At 40.4% G+C, this 12,500-nt stretch overlaps 1 protein-coding gene across 9 annotated transcripts in view; it reads right to left on the bottom strand.

Moving 5' to 3' along the window:
* Positions 1-605: 605 nt before the first annotated feature.
* EBF3 (EBF transcription factor 3) overlaps positions 606-12,500 on the bottom strand; it is a 121,881-nt gene continuing 109,986 nt past the window's right edge. For 4 of the 9 annotated variants that reach the window (XM_033066406.2, XM_033066407.2, XM_033066408.2 and 1 more), the window contains exons 12-16: positions 12,203-12,268; positions 11,381-11,558; positions 10,011-10,199; positions 9,330-9,527; positions 3,040-3,451 (exon numbers count right to left, since the gene is read on the bottom strand). In XM_033066406.2, the coding sequence (XP_032922297.1) occupies positions 3,420-3,451; positions 9,330-9,527; positions 10,011-10,199; positions 11,381-11,558; positions 12,203-12,268 (663 nt within the window). In that variant the 3' untranslated portion in view covers positions 3,040-3,419. Of the gene's footprint in view, positions 3,452-9,329; positions 9,528-10,010; positions 10,200-11,380; positions 11,559-12,202; positions 12,269-12,500 lie in introns of all 9 variants that reach the window. The other 5 variants (XM_033066410.2, XM_033066411.2, XM_033066412.2 and 2 more) reach the window with 2 other exon arrangements.

Here is a 12,500-nt window from a genome sequence, read left to right as displayed (position 1 = left end):
AATTAGCAAAAGAATTTGCTTCCTTCTCAGCAGTTAAGGGACGAGCATGTCGACCTTCAGTGTCAAACCACCACATGGAAAATTTGGGTTGTGCCTTGTTTAAAATAACTTTTCCTGTTTACAGACTTTTACAATATGATATCAAAATAGTAAAAAAAAAAAAATCTATTGTTACCTTTGCTTTTCAGAAAGCCTGTCTGTAGTGCACAGTTTTGGTTAAATAAGAAAAAGATATTCTGCTGTTATCTTCACAAAAAATGATAAATACTTCACCAAGGCTGAGCAACAAGTGATTGCCACTGCAGAGCAGAGATCTCCTTCCTCATCCTCCTCCCAGGGAACTGGAAAGACCACGTCAAGGATCTGGGCTCTTTCATAACAAAGGAATAAAAATTTCTGATATTTAGAAATGAAACCCCCAGTGTTGCATTATTTCGTTTCGTGTTTAGCCACTTTTTTTAATAATCAAACCAGATAAAATTACTAAAAATGAAATTCACAGACAAGAAATACTTTAATTAAATATTGTGTAAAATGAACATTTTTTTATACAGTTAAATATATGAAAAAATGTACAGATAAAACAATCTTATTGTAGGGTCTTTAACAGTAAAATCTACCATTTAGTGAAGCTTTCCGTCTGGAGACAATGAAGCAATGAGTGCATTGACTAATTAATCTAAAACACAAACAGATTGCAATTATGAAGGAACTTGCAGACTTTCTTAACATGTACACGTGACCTCTTCTTTTATTTTATTTTTTTTTTTTTTTAGAGCAAAACCTTACTTAGACAAAATAGAACGGAGGCAATTCAGTTCCAAAGTGACTTCTCAGGCTTTCCCACCTAGCCAAGCCTTGGCCGTGCTCACAGAGCTGTGCTACGCTGAGCCCTTCTTCTAAACCCTTCCAAAAAGCTTGACTAAAATGTGCATTTGTTTCTTGCCCAAAAAGAGAAAATAAAATACAAAAATAAAAATAATGATAATAAAAAATAAAAATTTAAAATGATCCCTCTTATTTTGGTTAAAAGGTGAATTCTGCTGCAGTTTGCAACGCGTTTCGCAGTGCTGCGCTGGCAAAGGATTTAGTGCAAAGTAAAAATAAAAACAACTCCACGTTTCTCTGGCTGGATTTGGCACTGAGAGCCACGGAATACGACGGAGGTCATTCCAGTTTAAAAAGTATGGTTGGCTACGGGTTGATTACAAAAAGTTCCCTAAAAAAAACCTAAATAAACAACGCCCAGACATAAAAAATTCGGTGTGATCCTGATTTCCCGTGAAACCTTTCCCGGTTTTGAGCAGAGCAGGGTTTGGGAGAATGCAGAGTGCAGCAGAAAATCGACACGTAAAGGAGTGGCAGAATTGTACACCAGGATTGTGCTTTTTGTTCCCCCCCTTATTTTTTACACCAGAAATCATCCAAATGAAGTCGTGATTAACAATTGTGGTGTAAGCCTGTGATAAAACAGCACAGAAGTTCTTCAAAGAAGTTCACTTTTAAGGCATCAGAGAAGTTCATGTGGCAAACATTTTAATTAAAACATCAGAAGTGAATTTATTTTTAAACTTTAGGCCTCTGAATTTTTCCAGTAAACACAGTTCAGTTATGTGGCAAAGTCATGGGTGGCAGTTAAAAATGACTTTTTACAATCTTTAAAAAAAAAAAAATTAAAAATAAAATTAAAAAATAAAGAAAACAAACAAACAAAAAAAAGGAAATTAAAAAATGCAACCACAAAATAGATTCATCTTTTCTGTGGCTGTATCACATGCACATATTCTACTAGTATTCATTACAGCCATGTGGCACAATTTTGATTTGACTATACAACAAACGACTTTTCTTTCAAAATTATTTGTTCTGATAACTTAAAAATAATATAAAAATAAACAATGAATTTGAATTTTTGAAAAAAAAAAAGTTAAAAAAAGAAAGGATGGAAATGCTAAACCATAGCAACCTTATGAAGTACAAATGAAATGCACAGACACTGATTTATTTAAAGGAAAAACATGAAGGCAACAGTTCTTGGCTTAATGCTATTTTCAGCATCACGATACCAGGCCAGGACAAAAACCAATACAAACAAGAACATTAAAAAAAAAAAAAAAAGAAAACAAACAAAAAGAAAACAAACAAAAAAAAGCAATATACAAAATTTCAAAGATAAATACAATATTTATAGTTGATATGTTACAAAATAAATTCCCTTAGTGACTGCAAGTGTTTATGTGAAAGAAAGTGTTGCAATGGATAAGACTATTTTATTCCTTATAGCCGTCATAAGGAATAAAATCTGCTTTTTTTGTCTAAATATTTAAGTGGATCTGAAAAAAATTCAAGACAAGTGTATAAATATTTAGCTACAACTTTGGCAAAATCACAAAAGTCTACAATTTTATAACCACATACAAAACACATTAGGGAAGAAGGATCTAGAAGTCAAAAGGACAATTTTCTGGTACAAGAAACATAGACTTCACAGTAGCCTAAAATGCAATAGTATACAGTGCTAGCAAAAGTTGAAAAAATGTTGCAGATCACACTTGCTTAACAGGAAGCTCTAGCAGTGGAAGTATATTTTTTTCATTTTTTTTAAACCAACAGACAGTAGCAATTTCTTTTTTTTTTTTTCTCTGTCAGTGTGCTTGTTGAAGGCAAGAGAATTCAATATCAAAGTTACAATTTCTAACTACAATAAGTTACAAAGTTCCATTTCATTAAGATGAAGTTAAGCAACGATAAACCCCCCCGCGCCCGCCCCCGCGCCCCGGTTTTTTGTGTGGTTTTTTTTTTCTAATCATATATTCATCCTTTTTTTTTATTCTTTTTTTTTCCAGTTTGATGGCTCATAACCTCCTTGGCCCCCTTATTTTTTTTTCCACCACAAAAAAATATTTCACATTATAGAGATACACAACCATTGTGAATCTAGTTATGAGTACAGAAAAATGTTCGGAGGCATTTTTCATCAGTGTTTCATGATAATCAAAATGGTGCATCCACAAAGTTTCTCCCAACACATAGCAAGTACTAGACATAGCCAAGACGTAATCAGAAACTTTATACAAAATAGGCGTCGCTTTTTCCTTATTCTCCAGGACTGAGAAATGTGAAAATATGAGAAAAATTCAGTCAATAAAATGGAATTGTTCATGAAGAAGTAGGTTGTTTGCATGTAGATTCTTAATAGTTTAAATAAAATCTTTAAACAAAGTCTTTTTTTTTTTTCTTTTTTTTGTGGGTTTTTTTTTGTGGGGTTTTTTTTTTGTTTTTTTTTCCTGTAGCATTTCGATTTTGTTGCTGATTCTGCGTGAAGATACTGCTTCCATCAGCATGTCTTAATATACTAAACTTGTCCCCTAAGCCCATCCTCTGCAGCTTGGTGCTACGGTAGGTAAACAAAAGTGACTTTACATTGGCGGGACTACAAGCCCGGACATGGCTAAAAGGAAAAAGAGAAGAGAAGGAGCTGTTATTGCACGTTGGGCTCGGAGCCACCGCGGGATGGGTGGGAGGACACAGAGCCCGGATCCTCCACGGCATCCCCCGAGCAAGGAGACGGACACTTCTCCCAAAAACACCCCATCCCTGTGGGCAGAGCACCCCAAATTCCCCAGGCTCAGCCTCTCTCCAGGCTCCTCCTCTGGCTGTGTCCCCATCCCTTGGGGACATCCCCACCAATCACCACTCCCTGCTCTGGGCAGAAAATCGCCTTTTCCACCATTCTACTTCCTGATAAAAGCAGCACTGAGCAAATCAAGGACTCTCCAAGACCAAAACCAAGAATTCTAAAGCTCCTCCCAACCCTAGAGCTCAAACATCACAAAAAGACATTATATTAATACCCTCAACCAGCCATATCCTAGAGTTTTTTAACAGATAAAGACTGAGATGCCAACAACCACTGCTTTTTTCCTAGTTAACTCTTTGGTAGCAGCATAATTTAGACAGTCTTTAATTTTAGTGTTGTTTAATTTTTGCCATAATGATATTTCTCATTAATTTATGTACAACAGATATTAATAAATTTGTTCGTGTAGCGATGTGAACTTCAATTTCTCAGTTCATTAATTTCAACAATATTAATTTATTTCAGATTCGCTGTTGCAGCTTTATGGTTTGGAAGAGCTGGGTCTGTACACATTTCATAGGAAACACAACCACGACCAGCATTGCTCCAACCCAGAGCCCAAAGCAGCCCCTGGTCCTGACAGAGCCTTTTGTGGATTGGGATGGAGTTAAACCTCTCTAAAACATAGCTCAGGTGCTGTTCTTGAAACAGGATAAAGTCTTCCAACTCTGCTCTTTTTCTCCCCAGTTAAAACTGCCAAATATGTCAAAATCAAAACTGAAGTTATAATTTTGCAACATCCATACTAATGAATGTTTTAAACCTAACGAGCAACGGCAATTAGAAAATTTAACAGTGGGTACATTGGCATAGAGCCTTTCCACACCAAATATTCCCTTTCCTTATCATGTTTTCAGAGAATCACAAAATCATTTAGGTTGGAAAGGGTCTCCAAGATTGCCAAGTCCCAGTTGTGCCCACCCCCAGCTTGTCCCCAGCCCAGAGCACTCAGTGCCAGCTCCAGGAATTCCTGGGACACTCCAGGGATGGGCATTCCAAACCCCCCCAGCCCTTCAAAAAACCCTTAAAACAGCCCTTCACTAAACCTCCCGTGCCAGCAGATGACCTGCCCTGTGTCTGGCCCTGCCCAAGCCCTGCTCTCTGAGTGGCTCCTGTGGCTCAGCCAGCAGCAGATCTGTCACCACACCAGTCTGGTTAGCAGGGTGCACCTCACCTAGAGAGTGCAGGAGATCATTTTAAGCTGCCATGGAATCACAGAACCATTAAGATTGGGAAAGACCTTTAATGTCAAGCCCAACATCAGCCAGCACTGTCGTGGTTCACCACTAAACCATGTCCTCAAGAGCCTCGTGCTGCAATCCAAGCATCAGCTGCTCCATCCCTGGCAGTGCCCAAGGCCAGGACAGGGGCAGGGACAGGGCTTGGGACAGCCTGGGACAGTGGGAAGTGTCCCTGCCATGGCAGGAGTGGGGCAGGATGGGCTTTAAGGTCCCTTCCAACCCAAACCGTGCTATGATTCAGCTATGTGAAAATTGTCTGCTGCCATATTTTCTGGGGCAAAGAAAAAATATCTCAATGCTTTAATTTAACCATTTTTGTTGAACTCTCTTTGTGGCACAGTCTGAGGGGGGATGCAAGGTTGGTGCTCCAGACGTGTATTTCACAATTTATTTTAGCAGCAATCTTTGACAATTGTGAATTTCTGCACTGAGCTTCCTGCTGTGCAAATTGATACCAAACGCCTTCTTAAAGAAAAATGAGCTGGTGAGTTTTTTAATAATAATTTTAATACTTTCAGCTGGAGGAAGACCAGAAAATTAAGCAGGATGCAATTTTAAAAGAATATAGAGAGCCTTTTGCTGTGCATTATAGTCCTATAACCAGAGAGCAATATCTTTCACAATCTATAGAAAGTACATTACGATTGAAAACCAAATTTTGAACACATATTGTGCTTCCAACTTTGAAGCAAGCCAGTAGCCTCTCACTAAAAAAATTCTTTTCTACCTTTAATGTTCATTGTTTTAAACAGGAAAAGACTCTCTGCCCTGAGGAACACACACGGTAGGACCCTGCTCTTAAAAAATCCGTGTGAGTACTTGACTTTCTGGTCATAGACTATGGAGGTCACGCAGAGTCAACAAGATTGTGGTTTTTTGGATACAACCCAAAGCCCATTTTTTTTGGCTTACTCAGAGCAGTGAGTCAGGCCCTGGGGGCAGCAGGGACAGAGGTGTCTCCTCCAAGAGCTGCAGTTTCTGAGTGCTGGCCCTCCTAAGGCACAGGGTGGACGTGCAGCTGGCAGGGTGCAGCAAAGGGGGGATTAAACCCCATCCCGGGCTGGCATTGCCCCCAGCCTGACCTCCCTGAGATCCCCCAGATTGTCTTTTTTACTCTTAACCTCTCTCTTCATCGTTGAATCATAAAATCCCAGAATGGAAGGGATCTTAAGGACCATCTCATTCCAGCACCATGCCCTGAGCAGGGACACATTCCACTAGAAGGTGCCTTGGATCTCTTTCTGTAAAAAGTGTCACCTGCAGATGTGTCCGTGCTGACTCTTGGGCAGTGGGTCCTGCAGCACAGAGAGGGTTTTGGGGTTGAGCTTGCAGATTTTGCTTCTGGCACAAGCCAGGAGTTAGAGCAGCTCAACTTCTATTTAATTCTTTGTAAGCAGACAAAACAATCCCCCTGAGGTCCAGCTGGAACTGCTTAGTTCTGTTCTCACCCACTCAGATGTACCACAAGCAGCATTTTTCCCACACAGGGATACCCTACAGTGGTTTACCCACCAGGGAGGGGTCAATTAACCCCCAAATCCCCACAAAGGACCACCCTTGTCTGAATTCCTATCCATTCTTATCCAAGGATTTGCCTCTTATGCAACTCCAGTGGCCACGAGCTCTTAGAGCTCTCTGGGCTTGGCTGAGTGTGACCATTCCCAACAGTGACATCTCCCCAGCTGTCACATCCTGCCCTAAAATGAGACTCTGCACTTGAACATCACCTAAAAAACTTCAGCTGCATCAGACTGCAGCTCTCAAATTCCATATTTTAACCTAATGTAGAAAATGTGCTGATGAGAAAACTCTGGAGGTGACTGTTCAGAGACCAGAAAGCAACTAATTAAACTTTAAAAAGAGTTCCCGGTCAACAAATGACTGAGAAAATAGGAAGGAAGGAGCAGAAACTCCCTAATGAGCTCCATGGATCAAATGCAGGGTAAATAAGTGCCAGCTCAGGAGTGTTGGTGGCTTTTCTTGTTGGTGTTTCATGAAAGAAGGAGCTGATAAACTCATGCCTGTCCTGCACCTCAGCTGCATGGTCTTTGAGATGTCTTTAAGGTCCCTTCCAAGCCAAACCACTCCAGGATTCTACAATTCCATTTCAGTTCCCTAAGTCCCACAAAACTGAGCATCACCTTTGGTGCTGTCTACTTAGCATAAATTATTACTGTTAATTTTTTTTTGCCACAACCCTGGATATCACTGCTCTAATTACCAGGCCAGAAGGATGTTCTGCCTGCATCTCTGGGTCATTCTGCTCAACACAAAATGATTCAGGTTCAGCTCACAGAGGGAAAATGGCGATTTTTATTTATTTAATTATTTATGTGTCTATGTATTATCTATTTATTTTTAACACTGGATTTTCAGTTCAACTGCTGATCCAAAACCCAAAGGGATGACACCAAGTCTGCAGCATCCAAAAATCTGGAGTTGAAGGCATCATTAGGTCTTCACTGGGCTCTCTGGGCATGAAAAAAGCTTAGTGCAAAGTGAGGCTGGGCTCAGCTTAAGAGTTGAATTCATGACCTATTTAACAAATCAGTATTGGCTGATTGCAAGATTCTGATCTTTCTACAAAAAACATTCTGTACCTGAGGATGGACATGTGCAGTTACTGGGGCCTGGGGAGGTGCAAAGGGACATTGGGTGCTCAGTGCAGGCGTTCAGCCCTCCCAGCTCTCCTTAAAACCCCACTTGGAGGGAATCTAGAGATTTTAAGTACCTGAAATCTTGATTATATGATAGAAAGCCCCTTATTCACACACAGAAATGGCAAAAATTCAGGTAATTTCAATTTAGATCTTTAAGAAATGTGTTTTTCAGAGTAAATCAAAATCAATTAGTTGATCTTCCTGCCTCAGATCTAAGCCATATGCTGCCGCATTTATATTATTATTTTATTTTTTTATTTTATTTTTATCTATAATTTCACTTATTTTTATTATTTTATTTTTCTTTTTTTTCATTATTTTATTTCAGTATTTACTTTATAAAAGAGGAAAGTAGGACACTGGATTATTTTAGTAATGGATTATCCTTTCTAAAAATATGGATATAGTTTTCTACTTACTGCAGTAACACAGTGAAGCTTCCACTAAAAAATACACAAAAACCTGTTCATTGAATTATCCTTTTCTTTAATATTCATGCTGCAATGAGTTTGTGTGTCTGGATCCTCTGCTCTTTGTTGACCTGAGTGCATAACAAGGGCTCAGATGGGTTTTTTGGGCCAAGAAGTTGAGAACAAGCTACAGGAAGGTTCATTTTGAGATCCTGGGGTGCAGCTCTGTGGGATTGGGATGATGCCCCACAAAATCCAGGTGTCCACAATTGGTCTGGCAAATTAAAATCCTCATCTTTGGCTTTGGGTTTGCCTGTGAGTGCTGGTTGGATTATGGGTGTCATGGTGATACAAAGAATAAATAATCCATAAATAATCCTCTGCTGCTGCTGCTGCTGCTTAACTGGGGAAGTCAAGAGGAGTGACGACCTCTGGGGTGGGAGCATCCTCAACCCTTCCTGGTTTCAATGGGATCTCAAGTGCCTCAATTTTCTGCCCTGTGCACCCAGACTCCACCAGAGGCAAAAAAACCCTCCCAACAATTCTAATGCACCTGCAGTCTCACCTTCTGCATGCCCAAACACCCCCAAAATGGCCCAACAGGCCATGAGTCTGCCTTTGTAGGGTGACCTGTTTGTGTTTTTGTTCTCACATTGTGCCCTAATTCCTCCTGCCCCACGCCCTGCAGGACATTCTGCCACTGATTTATCAATTGTTCCTTGCATTGCCCACATGAAATCGCAAGGATTAAAAAAAAAAAAAAAGGCAAAATATTAAAATTGCCTGCCCTAATTAAAATATTTTGTTCATTTAAGGATGTGATCACTCTAACACCACAGTAAGAGCTGGGACCACCAGAGCATGCAAACTGCATGCAGGGCTACCTAGTCCAGGGAAGCTTAGTCCACTGAGGAAGGGCTTAACCTGACTTACATTAACCTGACATATTCAAAATCACTACGCACCCTACACAAAGTGAGGAAATCACACCGTGTCCTGCCAGAACACTGCTGGGCTTAAACATCCACAGAAATATGTTCAGAAAACACATAAACACCAGGAGCACACAAACCCTCCAAGAGGCATTCAGGGATACAGTCTTCCCTTAAAATTTAAGGCACAAACTCCTAAGGGAAAACGCCAGAAAAACAACTGGTGTTTGCTCTAATGCAAGCATCAAAAATGAACTAAAAACCTGAAAATCTCAGCAGACCATTCACACTACCCTATTTCTCCCCCTGCTTTTGCATCACTATGAGAGCACTGAAAAAAAACCAGCCAGGTACCTTTCCCCCCGAGAAAAAAGCACCAAAAGGAAAAAAAAATAATTAAAAAAAAAAGAAGCAGCAGAGAGAAAATTGAGAGAGATGGGGCTCACCTTGAAGTCCATTTCCATTTGCACTGGTGCAAGATGGTGGAGGAGAGGCTTGGGGCCTGACAACAGGAGCGAAGGCGCTCTTTTGTTTCACTGCAGAGATGACATTGGCAGGTGAGAATGAGAAAATGCCGTGTGTACTGCTACAGTTTGAAGGGAGGGTGACCGAAGAGGCTGCCATGGTAGGGCTTGACGGCACTACTGCAATAAAGCAAAAATAATCAGGACTCAGATTGAGGTTTTCACGGCAAACACGGAAAAAGAGAGTGATAGGGCCTTGCCTCTTAAAATATATATAGAGATATATATATATATAAAAAAAATATATATAAAAAAATAAAAATGAAATGCCTTGGCTTGGCCACTCTCTGGATAACAGGCAAACTCTTTTGTGTTGGACTTTTGTTACGAATTGCGCAGTCCAATTTTTATTTTGGTTTTTTTTTTTTGTTTCGTTTTGTTTTGTTCATTCTTTTTTTTTTTTTTTTCCTTTTTTCTCTATCTGAGATTGTATTCTGGCACAAACAGATCAATTTATTATTTTCATTTTTACGTCCAGCCTCCAGAGTCACCCCTCCTTTTATCCAGTAGCTGACAATAGAGGAAATCAAAACAATGCAAGGAGTTGATTTTGTAGTAAATATGAATCTATATGATGATGTGTTACCAAAAATAGACACTTACTGCCATAAGGAGAGTTAGCTGAGGAGCCATTAAGAAATCCAGGGGAACCTGGTACACCTAGATTGGGCATGCCGGCATTGCCATATCCATTCATGCTATTGCTGACTGTGTTGTAATTGGACTGCTGAGGAGTACTGCTGGGAACATATCCTCGCGGGGAAACACTGCTTGTGTTGCGACTGTAACCTACTGTGTTAGAAACCCCCCCACCCCAAAAAAATAATGTTATTTTATAAGATAGACTTAGGGCTGGGGGGTTTCCTCATGCAGCATATATTACACAGTTTTAATTGATTGCACAGCTTTGCTCTGAGTTGTCTCTCACTGCCCTATCAACTCTTGCAGCTTGAGATAACCTTATCACGCCAACCCTACTTAAATCATCCGCGAGCACTCTATGTTGTCTCTCCTCTTAGCACAGACAGCCAACAAAAGCTCTCTTCGATCCAGCTGTGTCAGGTGCCTTCACGTTTGTCTTTAGGAGCAATTATCAACAGGCTCGAGTCCCGCTTTGTACCAACACACTGCGTGAACTTTCAGCCTCTCCACACCTTCAAATGCCAGAGCTGACAAGAAAAACTTTTTTGTTGCGGTGATTTACTTTGAAAGGCTGTTTTGGGGTCTTCATTTTGTGATTGATATTTTTATGCTAACAACAAGCTTTCGTAAGGTGTAGCCATCAGTGAAAACTAATTCAAGAGCAAGTACAGAATTTTATAAGGCTTATTAGCTTGGAAACGCATTAAAAGACAATCTTTTTAGAAGAGGTAACATAGCGGAATCAGGATTTTAAACAACAATTTGTTCCTATCTGAGCAATCAATTTAATAATTACGTTGCAAGCAAAAAAAATTATGCGTTTGAACATATCTGATAATCCTGTTTCCCTCCTTTCATTAGTACCAAAATTAATTTTAAATGCAATATGCTACATGCATTTTCAATTACAACAGGTAAATTAAATCAACTATTACTTTTATTAGTAACATATATGTCACACATGCCTACAAACAAAGTATTTTTAAATCACAGACATCAAATTAGATTTATCTGTGTAAATATTCCAAAACCAGGTGGAGGTACCGAGACATAATTATTTTATAAACCAACCATACACGCTGTATATTTATTCCAAATAACAAAGAGCTTTCTACACTTTGCCAATTTTCTTTTTTTTTTTTCCCCCACTGGAGATGCTTTATGACAACAGCAAACGAAAGAACAGGGAGAATTAAATATTACGAGAAAGTTAAAGACGGCATTTCATTCCGCGCTCAGACACGGGGCTAAGGGGACAGAGAGAGGGAGGACACGGAGCTGGCCAAAAGCAGCCAACAAGGTGAAGGATTAACCCTTGAAATCCCACCTACCTTGGTCGTTGGCTTGTGATGTTTCGGAGACATTGACGGCGAGCTGGCTGCTGAAGGAGTTCACGCCCATCATGCCGGTGTGGGCGGGAGTGTTGGCTAGAGTGGGGATCTGGTTGTGGTTGCGGGGCACGCTGTACAACGCCTCAGCAATGTCAGCTGCTCGTTTCAGGATTATTTCCTAGAGAGACACGAAACAAGCACTGACAACTCAGATTCGTGCGAATGCTCCAAGTCGCAATAGCGCTAAAATTTACCGAAGAGATTCACGTGGAATTATAGCGAGGGTGGGGGTTTGCCGCCTGTTTCAACAACACCTATTTTTCCTTCCCATGCCCAATTGTGCCAAAACACAGCAAGTATAAAGAAATAAAGAAATTAACATAAATCTCCAGTTCAGCACTGGAAGTCGGGTGAAAATCATCACAAGGGTTTTATGCGTCTGAGGCAGGAGTTGTATTTTCAGCAGTTTGCAAAATACAGTACGGTTGATCCACTCGGCTGAGCAGATTTCTTTAGGACTTCCCATTAGTCACTGTATATTTTGGCCCGAGTTCAAGGTTATTCTCTTGCCTTAATGCTTGCTTATGCTTTTGGCACCTCGCACTTAATTGTCATTTCTGATAGGCAAACGAGCGGCGAGAGGAGAACGGGAAGATGAAGCGTTTCCCTCGGAGCATTGCATCACATCACACTGCCCTCAAGGTGGCTGGCAAAGCCCGGCTGTGTACAAAGGCAACGTGCTGATGCTCTGCCAGCCCTGCACAGAGCAGGTATTGATCTACACGTGTCGGCGTGGGAACAAAGAGCGCGCTGCTGACCTACCTGGTTGTTATGGGGCATCCCATATAGGGCTTCAACAAGGTCTGCTGCTCTCTTAAGTAATACTTCCTAAAGGAAAACAAACAACCTGCGTTATGTTTCACTAAGACAGGAGAAGTGCAGTGATGTTGGCAGTTGTAGCGTCTCTAATTGCAAGGAACCGATAAAAGTGGATAAAATATGTCACACACCACCCGTGTGCTCCTGCTATATTTAGGGGATGTATTACAAAGGTGTTTTGTTTGGGAGGAAAACAGGGCATGTGCTTTGAAGTCAAAGTTAGAGACGAGCCTAAAAATAA

The sequence above is a fragment of the Catharus ustulatus genome, chromosome 8 (assembly GCF_009819885.2).
Source record: "Catharus ustulatus isolate bCatUst1 chromosome 8, bCatUst1.pri.v2, whole genome shotgun sequence".
NCBI classification, from domain to species: domain Eukaryota; kingdom Metazoa; phylum Chordata; class Aves; order Passeriformes; family Turdidae; genus Catharus; species Catharus ustulatus.
This window is presented reverse-complemented; position numbering and strand designations above follow the sequence as displayed.